The sequence below is a fragment of the Pleurodeles waltl genome, chromosome 12, assembly GCF_031143425.1.
Source record: "Pleurodeles waltl isolate 20211129_DDA chromosome 12, aPleWal1.hap1.20221129, whole genome shotgun sequence".
Taxonomy (NCBI): Eukaryota; Metazoa; Chordata; class Amphibia; order Caudata; family Salamandridae; genus Pleurodeles; species Pleurodeles waltl.
Window position 1 is genome coordinate 44,977,404 of NC_090451.1, and position 19,485 is coordinate 44,996,888.

The window sequence follows — 19,485 nt, forward strand, 5'->3', positions numbered from 1 at the left end:
GCAGCTGACTGCGCCTCGCAGGCTCCCAGTAGCCACACTCACAGCTTTTAACCCCTTACAAACATAATATAAAACCAACTGGGAGATAACAGATTAACCCAGTTTTGTAAAACGGGCCGCAAATTATTTTTTGAAATGTATATTTCACTTTGAAATCTTGTACAACTAATTTACTACTGATGTTGAAGATTCAGTAAGAAAAAGTGGTTACTATTTAATTATGGGTACCAAGGTTTATAACCTAGCTCCAAAGCGCAGAGAAGTGATTTATAGAGAGTAACGAAGAAAGTGGCATAAACGCAAAGAATAGTTTCACGGAGATCACAAACCTAATCCCAATAACCACTGGATTAACCACTAATCTTGTATTTCGGAACTATGTGCCACTCGCTGCAAAGCGCTCCAACACTTTATTAGTCGTATTAAGGGCAACATAAGTATAAATATAGTAACTGTGGACTTTCCGACAAGAGTGAAGTTAAATGAGTAAGACGGTGATCCCATTAAAGTCAATGCAGAATAAATTATTTTGGAGGGTGTTGTAGGTTTGAAAAGAGGGCGGCACAACTGAAATATTTGAAGGCATTTTGGCAGGTTGGCAACTGAATGAAAAGAGGGCGACACCAGCCAAGAAAGTGAGCTGAAAGATACGCAGAGAACACTTTTCTTGCAGCCATAGCATATAAACATGAATTGTTGTATGTAAAACAGTATGTAGTGTACTGTACTTTAGATGCATGCATTTATGCATAGCCCTGATAGAGTGCATACACTTTATGGTTTTATTTGCTGCTCTTCTTGACTCTTGAGGTCTCGATAGCACACGAGAAGGAGGAGAGGCGAAGATCCGTTTGAGACAATGAATTCATGGCAGACCCTACGTATGATCCTCTTGGGAAAAGAAAAGCATCTGTGCGGCTCTCATGGAGTCTGTGTCCGACTATCTCTATAGCATACTCCTAGGAGTAGCAGAGGCGCAGATCCACTGCAGACTCTCAATTCATGGCAGAATCTTTACATAATCTGTATTGAGAAAAGAATCTCATGTATAAAATATAACCTTTGTGTAAGACTAAAAGAGTCACCTAGATCAAGGTAGACTGCCTGTCAGCCTACTAGGGTCAGCTGATGCCCTGGCCTCTGCTTACTGGCACAGGAGCACATGCCATGGTATAGGAACCTCATTCACAAAGCAAGGGTCTCACTGCCTTCTGTTTACACTGGTGCAGCGGTGGCATAGAGGGCAGAGAAGTATGTTGAGTGAGCACTATGCTGTACAGGCACAGCTCAGAATGCTAGTTATTAACAAAAATTCAAATGTCCCTTGGGAGTTTCCTCCCAGCACATGGGGCCATTTGTATTGTTCCCTGTTCAAAGATATCAGGCTTTTCTTAGCATTTCTGAGCAGGCAATTTCCACATCAGAAGGCCCACACACAATATGGAAGGCATTTCAATGTACATTTGCAGACATCTGGTGGACAGGCCACTAGTCAAAGGTTTCTGAATGTGAATTTAGCATCAGCTCTGTAATCAGAAATATGACGTTTCCCCCATGTCTAAGTGGGCAAGGCAATCACAAGTTTGGTAGGGTATCCACTCCGCCTAAGCACAAATGAGGACCTAAGGCATTAGCATTCTTCAATTTCTTCTTTCTATTCTCTTGGAAGGAGATGTAGAAGCCCAAAGGCTTCAGGCTTGCTCTGACAGATATGCTGGGTGTGAAGTCAGCCAGTTGAATGTTGCTGAGCAAGTCTTCAACCTAAGTTTGAAGCGTGATACCACCAAGGGAAAGTAAACTCAGTGTTGGCTGGATCAAGTTTCTGAGCTAAACTATCGCAAGATATCCATATAGTAATTTAGGACAGAGTGCACATGGGTGACAAAACTTTGAGAAATAACTGTCCAACATTGGTATACTAATTTAAGGCAATGTCTTGCTAGACCAAAAGATTCTTTAGGGCAGGAATGAAAGCTGCTGATGGAGAAGGGTTAGAAGGCTTACCAGAGAATGTGGTGTGGAGAATTTGCTGGAGGGGAGTTGTGGGGACAGATTAGGTCACCAATATGGAAAGAGGTTGGACATGTAAGCGGTAAAGCTTTGTCATTAGGGGGATGGCAGAGAATACTATAACAAAGAATGGAGGGCGGTGACGCCAGAGTTTAGATTTATGTACCATAATATCATGACGAGATGGTCACCTCTGCTGTGCCAGCATGGTGGGTGGATTGTACTCAAACTGCTTGGAAGGGTCACCTTGAGAACAGGATTAGCATAGTGAGCCAGGGTGTATTGAAGAAGGACAGTTTTTACTTTTAGCTGAGGGTAAGTTTTCAGATGTAGAGAAAAGGTTATGTGCAGAATGAAGTTTATAAGCATGAGAAGGTTAGCAAAACAGAAGGCAGGCATAGATATGCCTCAAAGGTGTTGATGAGGTAAGATTGAGTGTGCCTGAAATTTGGAACAGATGGTGGGGGTGTTAGGTCCATCAGAAAGACCTACTAGTCTTCAGAAAGAACCTCAAGACTTGGCTGTTCGACCAGTGACCTTCCCTGGCCAGCCCCCCGAGCGCCTTGAGACCCTCACGGGTGAGTAGCGCGCTCTACAAATTTCTTTGATTGATTGATTGCGATTGGTGCACAGTGAGCACTGGGAGCAAACGGGGTGACGGGAGAGGCTAAACACACAGTGGCTTAACTCAGAAAGACAGAGGTCTGATCAATTTCCCTAACAGTGACTAGTTACTGGAGCCACCATTTACAGTGACAACTTAAGGAGCCATGTATGGAGGTGCTGACTGTGAGGGCCATGTGACACTTGAAGCTCATCCCTGATAAGGGATAACTAGAAGGCGGCCACTGGGGCCGGAATAATGAGGAAAATCGGTAAGGGTCATACAACTAGCCTGGGCCTCAGTGTGCAGGGGACAGAAGCATGTTCCTGCAGGCTGGCATCTCCCTAGGAGGAAACAGGATCTTGTAAGCAACATATAGGTCAAAGCAGAAATTCTATTAGTATGAACTGTTATTTGTCAATAAAAGATTAAATTAACAGATGGCTCAGATACACAATGTATAGGTTATGATGCCACGCATTTAAAGGGCAGACATTTTAGGTTTGTTTAATTTGTGGCACAATAGTACCTAAAAAATAGATTTTTCAAACATCTCCCTGAGAGATAACACACACCCTCAACAGGCTGACTCACTGCAATGTGTAACATGGTAAACATTTTTGAGGCAATTTCACTTAATTTAACAGAGGTGAGCCATTTTTGGGAGCTGGATGCAAGTTAACGCAGAGAGTATCACAGTACAAATAAACATGAGTGAATTTAATGGTCTGTAAAAAAAATAAAACAATAAGCTGCAGTTTCCACTGTTGTCAGCTCACAATATTAGGGCATGGAACTCTGATCCAGGCTAATCTTTGGACAACTTCTATACCCGCAGCCTGGTTACTCACATGAAGTCTGCGCCATCCCCAGCACGCAATAACCTCGGACCAGTCGGTAGGCCCAGTTATGATCCTTTCTTGCAGAATGATCAGCAATCTGACGTACGTCATCTTCTCTCTTACCATCAATCCTTCTCATCCTCTTGCCAAAAGTCATGTAGAAGGTCCAAACACCTCACGTAATTACACATGGTGAAACACACGCTTTACCTCCTAGTGTCTGTTGCATTTTCTATGCCAGTTATTTCTGCCATTGCCTTCAGGCCTCTTAGATCATTGGATTACTGCTTCTTGGCATTTCTAAGAGCTCCATTGTGATCTTTTGAGGCCCCAGATTCAACAAGTGATTTTATTCACACCTCTCCATACCCCACTACAAGGCTACACCATTCTCCTACGGCCTATGAGTTTGTGATGAGGCAAAAACAGCATTTAGTGCCAATTTCACGTGAAGCTTTTTATTTTTTATTTACAAGTATGCTGTCAAAGCTTAAACAAATGGATAATAAGAAGCATGGGTACCAGAAGTTTAATCCACTTCATAATATATAACGCTAATCGGAAAAATAGATCCTTCTAGAACCGGTCACTGTGGGTCATAGAAACTGATGCCTGAGAACATACTTTTGGGAATATACAGCAGATGGCGTTCCAAACACTCTCCACAAATAATTCCCATGACTGAAAGAATTTCACAAAAACGTTTCCAAGGTAACCAAGCTTATACTTCATGGCTGGCAGAGGATATTAATGATGGTCATGATGCGGTCCAATATTTTTGCTGGAAATTGTGTTTTGGATTGTGAGGATGAAATGCAAAAACAAAAACAAGTCTGAAACATAAAACATATAAGATGAATAAACATGGTAGAAACACACACTACAGCAATGTTACAGGAAAAATGTGCCAGCACTACAGTAATAGTACAGGAACACTGTGACAGCATTACAGGAGTATAGCAGTACTACATCAATAGTACAGGAGCACTGTGGCAGTACTACAGCGATGGTACAGGAGCACTGTGACAGCACTACAGCAGTACTACAGCCATAGTACAGGGGCACTGTGACTACTACAGGAATATAACAGTGCTACAGCCATAGTATAGGAGCAATGTGACAGCACTACAGGAGTATAGCAGTACTACAGCCATAGTACAGGAGCACTGTGACAGCACTACAGGAGTATGGCAGTACTACAGCCCTAGTACAGGAGCACTGTGACAGCACTACAGGAGTATGGCAGTACTACAGCCATAGTACAGGAGCACTGTGACAGCACTACAGGAGTATGGCAGTAATACAGCCATAGTACAGGACCACTGTGACAGCACTACAGTATAGCAGTACTTCAGCAGTACCACAGCAATAGCATAAAAGGACAATGCCGCACAGCAGGAATAGTACAGGAGGACTGCAGCAGCAAAACAACAGTATAGCAGCATGACAGCAACAATGCTGGAGTAGTGTGACATCACTAGCCCGTACAACAACAACACAAGAGAACTGCTGCAGCAATACTAGCACAATCGTACAGGAGCACTGCAGAACGACATCAAGTCCAGCAGCACATCAGGAACACCTAGTACTACAGCCGAGTTGAAGCAATATGTAAGTCAGTAGTGTAACTAAACTTGAGCCCCGCCCCCGCAAAGTACACAAAGGGGACCCCACTCTGGACTCACTCAGGAGCTCTCAGGCCAGGATGGTGTGCTGAGGGGGCCCCCTGGAGCTCACCTCACGCACTGCAGGGGCCTTTGTTACGCCATTGATGCGAGTACTAAAGTAATAGTGCCTGTACAAATATAGCAATACTACAAGAATACTGCAATAACACAACAAGAGAAGTGAAGACGCACCACAGCAATATAGCAGTTCTAGTGAAGACTACACAGTTAACCGCACTCTGGAGTGGTACAATGCTTCACCTTCTTCCCTGTGCGACCTCTTAATATGCCCCACCAGTCCTCCAACCCTGATCTCTGAACGCAAGCATGTGACAAAACGTGGACTGAACACGCCTCCAGGTTTCACGTAACCTCATTAGTCCATAGAGCAGAGATTGTCTTGCTCATTTCGCTGGTACTTACTCCTTCCTGAGAGTAGCCCTTCAATGTTCAGAGTGGGACATAAAGACACATTTGTTTTCCCTCTGGCTCAGTCATGTTGTGCTTCTTTTTCAACTTGTTTCCAAGATGAGCGTTATCAAGCCCGGTGGCAGCTTCATTCTGCAAGAACCCTAGAGACTAAGGACTGAGTGAACTCGGCATCTAAACTTTACTGTGCTGCAAGGGTTCAAGTGACTAGGCAGGCAGGCAGGCAGAAGAGCGCACATGCTGTCGAAGCTCACCCACCTCCAGCACCATCAATCCAGAACTTTTCACATCCATTAAATGCACATCTTCAATTCACTCAAGTCCATACAAGAAGTACACACCGGTATCTCCTCCAGCCTAAAGCGTGCCCTAGCATCAGCCTGCAATGTTCAAGAAATGGTGGGTATTCGCACAGCCCCTTTGACTGCTGGTTAGTTATATCCGTGGATCTCTGGGGTAGTCGCATCAACTGTTTTATGTGGAGATTAGGCATGTTTTCAGGAAAAAGGTGGTTACCAGCAGCTGCTTGAGAAAATTTCGCACGGCAATTGTAGCACAGACTGTTACCCATCATTTCCAGTCTTCCATCATAATAATTCATATTTTCTGGAATGCATCATAAGCCTACGAGAGGTGGTCTTACATAAGATTACTGAAAACTTGCGATGCAGGTATAAGAAGGACAAATAAAGGTGCACACATTTGACCCCCATCAAACAAAACATAAATCTTAAAACAGAATTTGACAAATGGAACTGGAACAAAGACAGTCGAACTGAAGATGTACGGCTGCTTGGAAATTCAAAAGCACAGAGGATGGTGCTTACCAGTAGCAATCATGCAAACTTAGATACAGATTTGTGACCTTTTCAAGACAATGGGATTTGTAATCTACAAAGATGAAAATGTTTGAAGTCCATTTACGGCAATTGTTTAAAACAAAAACGTTATGAGTAATAAAATATTCACAAATTCCATTACAAATGTACAGGTCCCTTTAATTACTAGAAGAACACGACATAGGAAAGTCTGCAGCTTGAAACCTATTTAAATAAAATATGAGTCCCGACTTCCTGGAAAACATTGCAGAGGGTTGCACGTGTCTTAATATTTTCATTATCAAAGGCGTTATCGTACGTCGACCCTATTTTCGACTCTTTCTTCTGTACTTCTGATTTTCAAGAACCAAACAATCTAAGGAATTTTCACTCTCGCTTCTTTACTTCTGATTTTCAAGAACCAAACAATCTAAGGAATGAGAAAGAGAGAAGAAGGCAAGTCATTGTGTAGTACGGGCAGTACAACGGTCTTCCAAAGTCTGTACTAACAGCAGAGAGTTGTATGGGAGAGGAAAAAGGGGTGAGTCACAAGGTCAGATGCCGCAGGGAAGCATTCTCAGCAATGTGTGAACAGTCTAATGACGAATGGAGAGGGATGTACTAGGGCCAAGACAGACAGACAGACAGACAAACAAACAGGCAGACACCCCCCCCCCACACACACCTCACCCCGTCCCCCCCAGCAGCGGTAAAACCTTTAAAAGAAAATGATAATAAACTTTGTTTTAAGGGGGCGGGATGACAAGCAGTGAGGGAGAGTGCAAAACACACATGCGCAGTAGGCTCTCTCCAGCCCAGCAACACAGTTCCAGGCTGGAGAGTGTGCACTGGGTGCTCCCAGTCAATCCTGACATTGCTTGGAGCCTGTGCCTGCAGCCAGCAGAGAGGAAGCGGAGGGAGCAGTGCGGTGTGGCGAGGGAGGTAAGTGTATCTTTTATTTTATTTTAATTTTTATTTACCTGTGCTCCCCAATATCCCCCACCCCCGGGCACCGCCCTGTGCCTTCCGCGCCACGCGAGCTGCACACACCCCAAATAAGGGCACGATTTAGAACTCGTGGGACAGGTTATTATCACAACGGTGACAGCTATCCCGTCCGCCAAAATCAAAATCCCATTCTATCCTATGGAAATTAGACTTTGGCAGAAGGGATATTCGTCACCATTGTGACAGAATAACCTGTCTGCCAAGTTCGAAACCAGGCCTTATTATCTCTACCATTCCAGCATGCCTGGCATATTTTGACAATCCATGTTTTTGGGTCTCTGCTTTCCACAATATGTTTTTACCTGCTGTCTTGAGTGAAAATGGCCACAGGTCCCCCCTGGAAATCAAAGCTGGACAAAAAGCTGGCATGTCGAGTGGTGCTCAAAAATGCCTACGCATCAGATGGTAAGGTGGGACTTAAATTAGTTAAGGAGAGCCTCTCCAAAGCACTTCATTTTTGTTTCCAACTAAAACACTATCCAAAATAGCAACATTTGGATAGTCCATTTGTGAGCCTGATGCAGGAACAGACTTCACAAAGATGCTCAATTAGTTGGCATCAGGATGAACAGGTTTCATTTCAGGCTATCTGGTCCCTTCGGGTGGACGTCAAGCAGGACGGCAAACACTTTACTCACTCTACGTCATAACTAAGTAGCTTATCTGCTCTTAATTCCACCCCCGTTACAATGTGCAGAAAGAGCACTACCTATTGGATGATGCTGGAAACTGAATTCAAACTATAATGTACTGAGGCATGCACGGTCCTCCCATATGTCTCGCCTGCAGGCCTCGTCCGCCACATTTATTCACATCTGCCGAACAGGATCCCTTTATCTCAAGAAGCCTGGCGATGTGGCAATGGGTCGTTGTGATGGAAGTGACATGGGACAAAGGGTACTATGGTTATTACATTATGTGATTACTACTTACTTTGATACCAGTGCTCCCTATTTTCAACGGGTGGTGTGAATACAAAACATGTAACAGGGAAATGGCACTGGTGAGTACGGCTCAGATAAACCATCACTCCCAGCTGGTCTGCCCAAAACACATGCCAACTTTGGAGCAGGTGTCATGGGAATAGTGACTGTAGGGGGCATGTGTAAGAGGAAATGTCACAAGTGACACTGCAGGTCCCCTACTCTTGGAACAGAACCAGGGTTGAGGAAACAAAGCTTTTTGAGACTGCTGCGTGGTGACCAGGAAGATTCTGTGAGGGTTACACTTCTCTGTCCTAGAAAGGAGCAGTGAGGTCACCCACATTTCAAAAGCATTACACAATCATAGCAAGTTTCATGGACACTATAAAAATGCTGGTGTCCTAAACTTAAAAACATGGAATAACATAACAGAGCACCATGTCATGGTCAAAGGACAAGACTTACAAGAGGATTTAAAGTGGACCTACACTCAACTTCTAAGTAGAGGTGGTGGTTGTGTGTATGTAGGGGAGTGTAGAGTTACACACCAGACATGAATCCCTCAAAAGGGTCCAGCTTTCAGGTCTGATAGGTCAGAATCAGCAGAACGGTAACACATGGGCGTGGTTTCACCTTCTGACCACAGCAGATAAGCAGATGCAAGTCTCCTTCTTCTTTGCCTGCGGAGTGCACTGTAAGTGTACCACTCCATCATCTAAAATCTGTCTTGATGCTTGAAGGGGCCGACAACTGGGCCCATTGCCAATGACACCTCCCAGAAGATGAAGTTTTTGGGGTGGATATGACCCCATCTTCCATCTCTTAACCAGAAGGTCTGTGGGAAAGCGAGCTATGCCGTCTTGAAGCTCCAAACCATCAACTGATATTGGGAGGAAGTCGGGCAGCTCAAGTCAGACGCACCGACAAGACACGCCATATACTTGTTGCAATTCTTGTATTTTTTTTATATCCTTTACGTGTTCCCACAATAACTCAACTCCCTTCTCTAGGAAGGCTGTGCAGGAACTGAAAGGAGACAGGGTGCAAACGGGGGAGACAAGAATCATTTTGCAAATCAGTCTAGACATTATCTCCACTGGTTTAAACAACCTGACATCCCAGGTGACTTGAAAGGCATGTTAGACTTAGTTCTATTATGCCACGTGAAATAAACAATTTGTTTCGCGCTTTGCTCTACGCAGATTTCGAGATCATTGTTACAACTGTGCTCTAAAGTAATGACACACACCACGTGCAAATGTCCAGCCTCGTTCATCAGGGAGTCACATTTGTACTTTTATCTGTTTAAACAAATAATGGCTAGAGAAGTTTGACAGATACTTACACTATCATACAAAACATCATAAATATGTTCCACAGGGCAATGAAAATCCGGAAATATCGGAGGCTCAGCAAGAACTCTCTAATATTGTCACCTGAAACATAAAGAAGAAAGTAAGTCCACCAAGCTGTTACAATTTGTAAGTTAGCAATAGCATGGCTTCAACCACTTCCATGTTTAAACCAACAAACTTCACAAAAACCTTTGTCCGACTAATCAAAAGTATTTTTACAGCAAGAAACATCCACTGAAAACAAGCTGAACGGATACTAAGAATTATCCTTAGTCCGGAGCTACAGTTCGAAAACATTTTTAACTACAACCCTCTTCAGCTTTTTAAAAACACCAATAACATAATTAATTTTGCTTATTCTTTGCCCTGAAACACTCAGCAGTCCAGTTTGAAAGCTTTTAAAAATCGTAAAGTAAGGAGCCCCGTGTGTCTGCTGTTTGCCGATTCACTGACTCCCTTTCATGAGAAAGATTCCAGTCGCCACTTTGGCCATTGCAGGTTTTGAACCCAGGCCCACTGGACCAGCAAATGTTCAGGTTTACAAAGCACCCTGCAGCCTCATCTCCTCTGTACTAAGGATGTGAAAGACGACCTCTGACCGGTGCGAATTTTAAGGCGGAATGTACCATTCTCTTATACTGATACTCATTCAAAACAAATCGTTTCAATTTTTTCGCTCTTTAGTCACCTAGGTTTAATGCTTTTGGACAATAAAATCTGCAGTCTGGCATTAAATCGAGCCTGTTATCCTGATCCTGGCAACTCTGGGTGCATGGAGTTGTATTCAGTGTCCTTACAAACCGGGCGTCTCCACAACACTCTGATTCCTTCTAACACTCCTTTCTTGTAAGTCCAATGGGCGGTTACTTCTAACATATCTGTGCTCATCAGAAATTGATTCTGCAGCCGGATGGCCACATGTTGTCATAAAAGTATCATAGCAAATAAACAGACAAAATGTTGGTGAAACAACTTATAAACAAGGATAAGACAAAGTCTTCTGGGGAGAATCAGTTCCTGGAAGGTGGTCGGTGTTGACCACTGAATTAAAGAGGAGCTCTTAGAGAATAATGTACTCTGAAGCCAATGAAACATCACAACCCTCCAGCTGGCTATTCCATTTTTTAATGAAGAGATACACGGTCCACCTCTGGCACTAGATAGACGTAGGGTCATCACAATGGTGGTGACGAGTACCAGTAGCTTAAGGTGCGCTGTTTCTGCCAGGCTAGTAAGCAGCCGCTACACTCCATGTCGGGTGCTGCTTCGCTGCGGATTGTCGCCAGTAGCTCTCCAGTACGGTAAGAGTTTAAGACCCGCTTTGCTCCTGCTAGCTTGGACCTTCCAGCAGAGGCCAAGGAAATTATGTGAATAATAGCTTTGGTGCTGGCCAACACAATGTATTTAATTATTCCTTTAACAATGGTTTTTATTCCAACTACACGCTAGGCTGAGTCTAACAATACAATAGCTAAATATGTGCTAATACTCAAAATTCTATTATACTGTGCACAGAATGAATGACCAGGACTGCAATAGCTGTAGATAATACAGTGGGCCTGCATCTGAAGAGAAGTGACTACTTCAGCTTTTGCTGTGGTGTTTTGGGCACTAAACAACTGAAGTCAATGGTTTGCTTCTATCCTTGCAAAATACTTTACTGACACTTTAGGCTGGGGGAGCTGACTGTCTCTTCAAATGGGCTGAAATGGAAAGAGGGGGCGGTAACATGAAAAACAGAAACAAATGAGATTTTTCTGATGGACAGGAAAGCAAACATGGAAAAGTCCACAAACATTTATATCCTGTAACCACTGGCATGTACCACACGGCAGACTTTACAAATCGGCCATGCATGTGTGCAGATCCCAACTAAGTTCTCATTCTATATTTTTGGGGGGCTGCACTTGAAGAACACCTGTCTCTCACTCTTGTCTATTATTGCATTAGTGGAAGTCACCCTCAAGCTGAGAAAACAAAATGCCCCCCAGTAACATGTTGAGGAAACAGAACAGGCAACACTTTTTCGCAAAATATTCTATGTGTAAGAAACACATATCCATTTGTTTATTAGAATTCACAATCTTTAGCACCCGTGGGACAGACTGTCAAAAGGACAAGAATAGACTTGCATCATGGTTTAGACACAGCAAGACCAAAACATGCATCTTTTGTGTTTACCTGTCGTTGGTCCCCCAGACTCCTCACCAAAACCCTGTGTGTCCTTTTTCTTTCTGTAAGCCAAGAATAACAGAAATGGGAAAAATAACTAATTACATTGCCATTGTAGACTCCAAAGAAAATGAAAAACCATGAGATGCGAAACCCATGAGACTAAGGTACCCTGAAAGTGAATTTCAATGATTTAACAGGAAAGAAATGGAAACCACACAAGTAGATAAAGCCATGTGAACTTAGGCACTGTGGAAACAACCTTAAAAACATTATGCATTCTAAACAAAGGTATAATCTGGAATGCCTACTTACAAGAGCACACTTATTTTATCTGGAAAATATTTTCCCGATAGCAACATATCGTCCCGAATAGCTGCATAAAACATTAAGAACACATGTTCACCAATCTGCTTACGTAAGCCAACCATTTTTAGGAGTGTATGTTAATGTGTAAATTTGGAATAGCATGCTCACCCCGCAGACATTGTAAGTACCCTCACACCTTGTTTTTTATTGCACATGGGTTTGTTTGGTTTATTTATTACTTAAGAAACAAGTGTATCTTTTTTTTTTTTAGAAGAAATGTAATTGTGACATATTTTTGACTTTACCTTGGAGTTAACATTCTGTTGGTAACAGTACTTCAATACAGAAAATGTACACTGCTAATACTTTCAAACTTCCAGTCTAGTGATTTTAAGTTATCTTTTAATATGCACCAAAATTGCATTGTCAATAGTCTGGTAAAAGTGCTTGGAAACTTGCCATGAAGGGCAAAATGCCCCCTCCTTTGATTCACATCTTCAAGCATAGAATACATAACTACTAAAATGTTATGTTAAAATTGCTTAAATAGCGCCTAAACTGCCCAGAGGCCTCGTAGCGCTTATACTACAACACAGACTTGTCACTGTTCATAGCCGTATAGAAATTAAGCTCTAAATAGCCAGGTTTTTAAGGCCTTCCTGAAAGGAATCGCTTGTGAATTTAATCTAATATTAAGATGAAGGCTATTCCAGAGTATAGCACCTTGATATGACAACGACCTTCCTCCCCATCTTGCTTTCTTCACTGTTGGAACTGTGACCAGCATAGCTGAGGAGGATCTGAGAGGTCTGCCCGGAGTGTAAAAAGATGCCAATGTTTTGAGCATTTCAGGGCCCTGATTGAATAAAGCTCTATGAATATGGCTTAAAGCCTTAAATTGAATCCTTTTGTCTACTGGGTGCCAATGTAAGGAAGGTAACTATAAGTCGCAAAGAAGGTGTATCCAACCCCACATCAAATAAAAGACAGGCTAAACTTCTGAATGTGAAGTATCAAATTGATGAGATACTTGTCTACTTCATGAGGCTACAGTTCTTAATATTTGGTTTTAAATTGAAGTTTTGAATACTGTATTTTATTTTTATTTTTGTATCCTTACCCTTATCTTAGATTCTGATTATGGTTTATAGAGTTAACTTGAATGTCTGATATTATTATCCAGTGGATTTATTCTTTTCCCTTTTTATTCTTATATTTATGAAAGTGTTTTGTAAAATGTGCTTTTATGGTATTTTGTACCGAAATAAAGCTGAACTTGAACCGAACAGACAGGCTACTTGTCTATTTATAAATAGGAACTGGTTCAACCCCTTTAATAGTGCTTTACAGCTCTTTCAGAAAGCAACTCAATGACAGTTGTTAAGAGGATGGGGCCTTCCTGCCACATTCCTTTCAGTGCGGGACAATTCATCACAGCAAACAGCAGGGCGGCAGCTACAGGTGCACAAGTGCCTGCAGGACAACGGTGGCAATGGGGACCAGCAGCGGGGGCTAAACATCCCCTCTCAATAAAGAACAAAATAACTAAGGCAAAGAGCGTCAACAATGGATGTTGCATAGTAAAATGTCCTAGAACCATTGTTGAGGCTTCGTACGAAAACTGAAATTGCAGACTTGCTCAAGGCTTAGAATCAGGCGCATGATACGATCACTGGTGCAAAACACCAGAAGGATATGCTGGCATGTTGAGGGAGCTCAGGTGCCAACCAAAAAGGGAAGAAAGCAGTACTGGGGAGAAAGACATGAGGGCCAGGGACGGCTGCTGTTACGCCTCATATAAACATGGCTTCCTCCATAAGGGCCACCAAGGTCCAGGGCCTACTGTGGATGGGGGTCAGATCATGAAGAGGTCAAGATAAAGGGGTCAGCGCCTCTAAACAGCAGGATGGGTAACCATGAAAACACACACACACTATAATATCCGGAAGAACTTCCACAGTCTGTCTATTGATTAAACAAGGTACTCTACTGGGGGCATTCCCTAGCTAGGATCCACACTCAGAAGTCACCCATCGGCTACTTTCTGCCCTTAAAGACTGAAGCTCTCTTTGGGTTGCACATCTACCTCTGCAGAAAACCTTTCAGCGCACAACATTCAATCACCGCTTAGCAGTTAAATGGACACGTCCTTATTCCACAGTACACAGTAGCACAAAATATGACACACCAAGACTAATACATAATTTGAATCTTGAAAATGCATAGAAACTTACAACTTGAAATTCAGCACTGCACCTGCATTCACGAGCAACGTCCTGAAAAAGAAGGAAACAAATTACACGAAGAACTGTTGCAAAAGTGCTAAGATAGTTTTTGACTTATTTGAGAGCAAGGTGAGAACAATCTTGAGATCAGCCGATTATGTTTAACACTCTAACTCATATGGTAAATATATGCATATGGCCTCAAATGCGTCTAGACCAGGAAAAAAGTACGTCCTCTGCTCTGTTCCTCTAAATAAAACTTATACATTTTATTTGAACAATGGTCGGCATGCTCTCGAAAAGAACACCCTCGTAAAGCTGAAGACTCTTTATCTCCTTCCTCTTACAGTCATAATCAAATCTGTAACTTCATGAAAGACATCAGGTGTGGTCTCCACTATAAAAACACAGAATAAGACTGGTCTCCTGACCGGTCTCTGTGTTCCAAAGGGATAACAATTCCATGAAGCTTTAAAATGTGGCTTTGAACAGGCAGAATATAATGTGGAATCCTTTCATAGAAATCCATGACTAATATGTATAAGGTTTGCTTAAAGGTGCCAAGCCTGGCTTTCCGTGTTACCCTGTGGCATCCCATGTGTGCCCTTTATCTACTGTAAAAGAGGTCAAGAGGAATGTTCTTAATGTGAAAGATCTGTGCTGGTTAACGATCAGGTGTTTTAGAATGTTAAACATTTATTGATGCAATTGAAAACTGAATAAAAAAAACCTCTAATTATTCTTTAATATTAAAGAGAATCTACAAGGCAAACTTATAGAATCTGACTCCTCAGCCTTACTCAGTTGACTTATCTTGATTAAAGTTACCATTTGAAGCACACCCGTAAAGCCAGTTCTCATGCACGACGACTGTTACTCGCTGCAACTTCTCCACCCTCCGGACCACCACCTCACCCGCAAGAACCAGACGCAACAACCTCAGGTGCATCCTTTTCAACACCCGCTCCATCCACAAGCATGCCATCGAAGTCTGGGACCTTCTTGTGTCCTCCTTCCCGGACATCGCATTCCTGACAGAGACCTGACTGAACCCATCCTCAGCTCCCGACATCGCCATAGCCATTTCAGATGGTTACAAGACCACCCGCAGAGACTGCACCAAGAGACTGGGAGGAGGGATCGCCTTCGTCCACAGGAACACCATCAGAATCTCAACCAACACCGAAGACACCCTCAGCAGCGCTGAACACATGCACTTCCAAATCCAAGTCAACCCCAAGACCACCCTCAGGGGCACCCTCATCTACAGACCCCCCAGACCATGACCTCAGTTCAATGACTCCATCGCCAGCGCTCAAGCCCTAGCTTCCACAGATTACATCTTCCACGGGGACCTGAATTTCCACCTCGAAAACACCAATGACAGCAACTCGATCTCCCTGCTCGCGAACCACGGACTCAATTAACTTGTTACATCTCCCACCCATTTCGCCGGACACACGCTCGACCCCATCTTCTCCACCAGCAGACACATCACCTTCAGCCACACCACCGAACCCCACTGGACCGACCATCGCTGCGTCCACTTCACCTTCAATAAACCCACCAACCACCACCTCCTGCAACCAATCCCCCGCTGCAGCTGGTACAAGATCACCAATGACCGGCTGATCTCTGCCCTCGCCCGAGCCCCACCAGCTGTCTCCACCGACGTCGACTCAGCCGCCTGCTACCTCAGGCAATGGATCGAAGACAGTGCCAACACTCTCGCCCTGTTCAAAAAACCCGCTCACAACCGCCCCATCAGTAAGGCCACCTGGTTCACCAGAGACCTTTGGACATTCAAATAGGTCTGCCGCAAACTCGAGAGGAAGAGATGCCAGGAAAAGACTCCAGCCAACTACACAGCCCTCAAGAACACCATCTGGAAGCACCACCAGCTCATCAGAGTCACCTAGAGATCCTCCTTCAAGGAACGGAACGATAAAAACGCGCACAACAGCAAAGAGTTCTTCAACATTGTAAAGGAACTCTCCAACCCCAGCTCTAGCACCAATGACATCCCACCTTCGCAAGACCTCTGCGACTCTCTCGCCACCTTCTTTCACCGCAAGATCACCGACATCCATGACAGCTTCAACAACATGACCTCACCAGCAGCCACCAACGCCTCCGACTCATCGCCCCCCAACCACACCAACCTCCTGCTCTCCTGGACACACGTCAACGACGCCGACACCAAAGTAATGAACACCATTCATTCCGGCTCTCCATCTGACCCCTGCCCGCACTACATCTACAACAGAGCAAGCTCCATCATCGCCCCCCAACTCCGTTTGATCATCAATAGCTCCTTTGAGACCACCACCTTCCCAGAAAGCTGTAAGCATGCCGAGATCAAAGCCTTACTCAAGAAACCCCAGGCGGACCCCAAGGACCTCAAAAACTACCGGCCCATCTCCCTGCTTTTGTTCCCGGCAAAGGTACTTAAGAAGACGTCAACAGGCAACTGTCCAACCACCTGGAGGAAAACAACACTCTGGACCCGCCTCAATCCAGCTTTCGCAGCAATCACAGCACCGAGACCGCCCTCACAGCTGCAACCGACGACATCCGGACCCTCCTGGACAAAGGCGAAACAGCGGCCCTCATCCTCCTAGACCTCTCGGCCGCCTTTGACACCGTCTGCCACCATACCCTGCGCACACGCCTCCACGACGCAGAGATCCGTGACAAGGCCCTGGACTGGATCACCTCCTTTCTCACCGACAGAACACAGAGAGTCCGCCTCCCACAATTCCTACCTGAAGCCACCAAGACCACCTGCGGCGTACCACAGGGCTCCTCCCTCAGCCGACACTTTTCAACGTCTACATGGCACCGCTCACCAAAATCGTCAGATCTCACAACCTCAACAGCATCTCCTACGCCGACGACACCCAGCTGATCCTCTCCCTCACCAAGGACCCCACCACAGCCAAAACCAACTTCCACGAGGGAATAAAGGCCATAGCCAAAACACAAAAAGGACAGAACAGTGCTGGGCAACTAGGAGCTCTCCAATACTTTGCAAACAGGAGCAAGAAAACACACATTTAATTAAAAAAATCGGACCAGCTTTATTTAATTATGTTAGGTATTTTGCAGAGCACCAGAATGCTGCCTGCTGGGTACCTTTTAACGAACAGACTGTTTCTACACTCTCACAAAGTCAGATGAACTGATGGATTTTGGTTCCACTGCAAAATAACCCATGCGCCCAAATGATGAGTAAACCGTACAACTTCCTTCTAACAATTAAAGTCACATATTTTTACACACTTCATGACCACAATGTTCTTAACATCAAAAATGTACTATAAAAAGGACATTGTGAAATGTACATATTTGGGGTAACCATCAAACGTGAAATCTTTACCTTCAGTGATCAAGTCACATGGTTTCTATTCGAATGAGATACAAAAAAGCTATGTGATGTCTATTCAAGTTGCAATATCACTTTAAAGACCCTTGTACCCATAAGTGGCACAAGGGACCCCGCTTATTTCTGCATACAGCCAGTATCTTGTACAATACTTCCATACACACAGCCTTGCACTGCTTTAGTGTGCATGGATAAGCATCTAACATGACGGTATCCTCACAGACGTAACTCCGGACACCCGAGATGCATTAATCCTTAAAACTGACAGACAGAAATCCCAAGGTGCTGTCACCCTCCTTACAAGTGCATATGTCACTAACATCACACAATCTGTCAGCTGCAGAGCCAGGTGTAGATTGCCATGTGCATTTTCAGGTTACTCACTGTTAGAAGCAAAATCCCACTGTGCAATTAGAGGCCTGTAAACATGTTTTAAACAAGCTCTCTACCAAATAAATAGGTGAGTAAACAAACCATGCAGGGAGTCGAAACCACAGGACTAACATGCACTGTGTTGTTAATGATTTCAATATTATGGGGGGATGAAAAAACAAGAATGTGGTTATGTGGCGTACTATAATGTTGAGATGGATTGAAAAAAACACATTAGTCTTGAAAATCTACACACCATCAAAAGATGGGTATTAGGAAGTGAATCCCTTCCAGTGGAAAGAACGAAACATTTGAGAACACTTAGCTTCATTTTGTAAAGCAGAGTTACTGCTCCTTCGAGAAACAAGGTAAAAACTGTAAACAGTTAACGCACACCTCAAAAAAACACAAGCCATTTATCCAGTAGAAATAGCCCGGGTCCCACATATGCACTGATTAACTAAGCTCCATTTGTAAAAAGATGTCCATTTCTTCTGTCTTTTAGTGGTCCACATATGGAGTGTGCTTTATGTGGAGCATAGAATCATGCAGTGAGAGGAGCTTTGTGCCATCTTACATAGCACACACTATCCATCATCCATGTGTTTGCTTTTTTATGGGCCAGGTGATGGGAAGCCATGTGGTAGAGTTCCCTGGCCCAGCAGTTTGAGAGAGTGCGGCATAGAGGGCGCCTTGTGATGCAGGAGATGAATCTAAGGGCTCGGCTCAATCCAGTCCAACCCAGAACCATTTATTCTGCCGCTCGCTGTCTGTGAAGCTGGTCCCAATCTTGTTCTTCTGTCAGGATAAATGTGGGTTATAACTCTGTCTTCAGAAAGTAGGTGTGAAGAGAGTGGGGGCCTTGACCACGGAAAGGACCACTTAGCTTCACATGGGTGCCTACCTGTAAGTAACGATGGGCTGGATGAGGTTTGCATGTGGACATTTATTGTATTGTATTGTATTGTAATTGTATTTATATAGCGCTTACTACCCCTGACGAGGCGTCGAAGCGCTTTTCGATGAGTAGCACGCTACTCCGGAACCCAACAAGAATTAGTGATGGATTAGTATCGTTTAATAATGAGTACAGTTTTGGTATTATTATGAGTTAATTTGAGCCGCGGATATGAGAGTTTGTTAGTTAGATTGACTGAAGTAATGGAGGGGTGGAGGAGGAAAGAAATCCAGAAGTGTTAATTGGGAGTATATCCTTAATTTACTCAACCCAAAGGCTTGGGATGAATAAAGGGGGGCGGAGGGGGAAGAGTATGTGGAAGGGTTAGGGAGAGCATAGTAGCAGGGTGAGGTGAGATGAATGCAGTTATGTCGCTGGATGACTCGAGGCAAGACTGTCACATGGAGC

The 19,485-nt window shown here is 43.9% G+C and overlaps 1 protein-coding gene across 1 annotated transcript in view; it reads right to left on the minus strand.

Moving 5' to 3' along the window:
• Positions 1 to 6,529: 6,529 nt before the first annotated feature.
• Positions 6,530 to 19,485, minus strand: part of SMIM7 (small integral membrane protein 7) — a 39,057-nt gene continuing 26,101 nt past the window's right edge. Inside the window, exons 2-5 of the mRNA XM_069216604.1 lie at positions 14,372 to 14,413; positions 11,838 to 11,890; positions 9,647 to 9,737; positions 6,530 to 6,800 (exon numbers count right to left, since the gene is read on the minus strand). Coding sequence (XP_069072705.1) covers positions 6,785 to 6,800; positions 9,647 to 9,737; positions 11,838 to 11,890; positions 14,372 to 14,413 — 202 coding nt within the window. The 3' untranslated portion in view covers positions 6,530 to 6,784. The remainder of the gene's footprint in view (positions 6,801 to 9,646; positions 9,738 to 11,837; positions 11,891 to 14,371; positions 14,414 to 19,485) is intronic.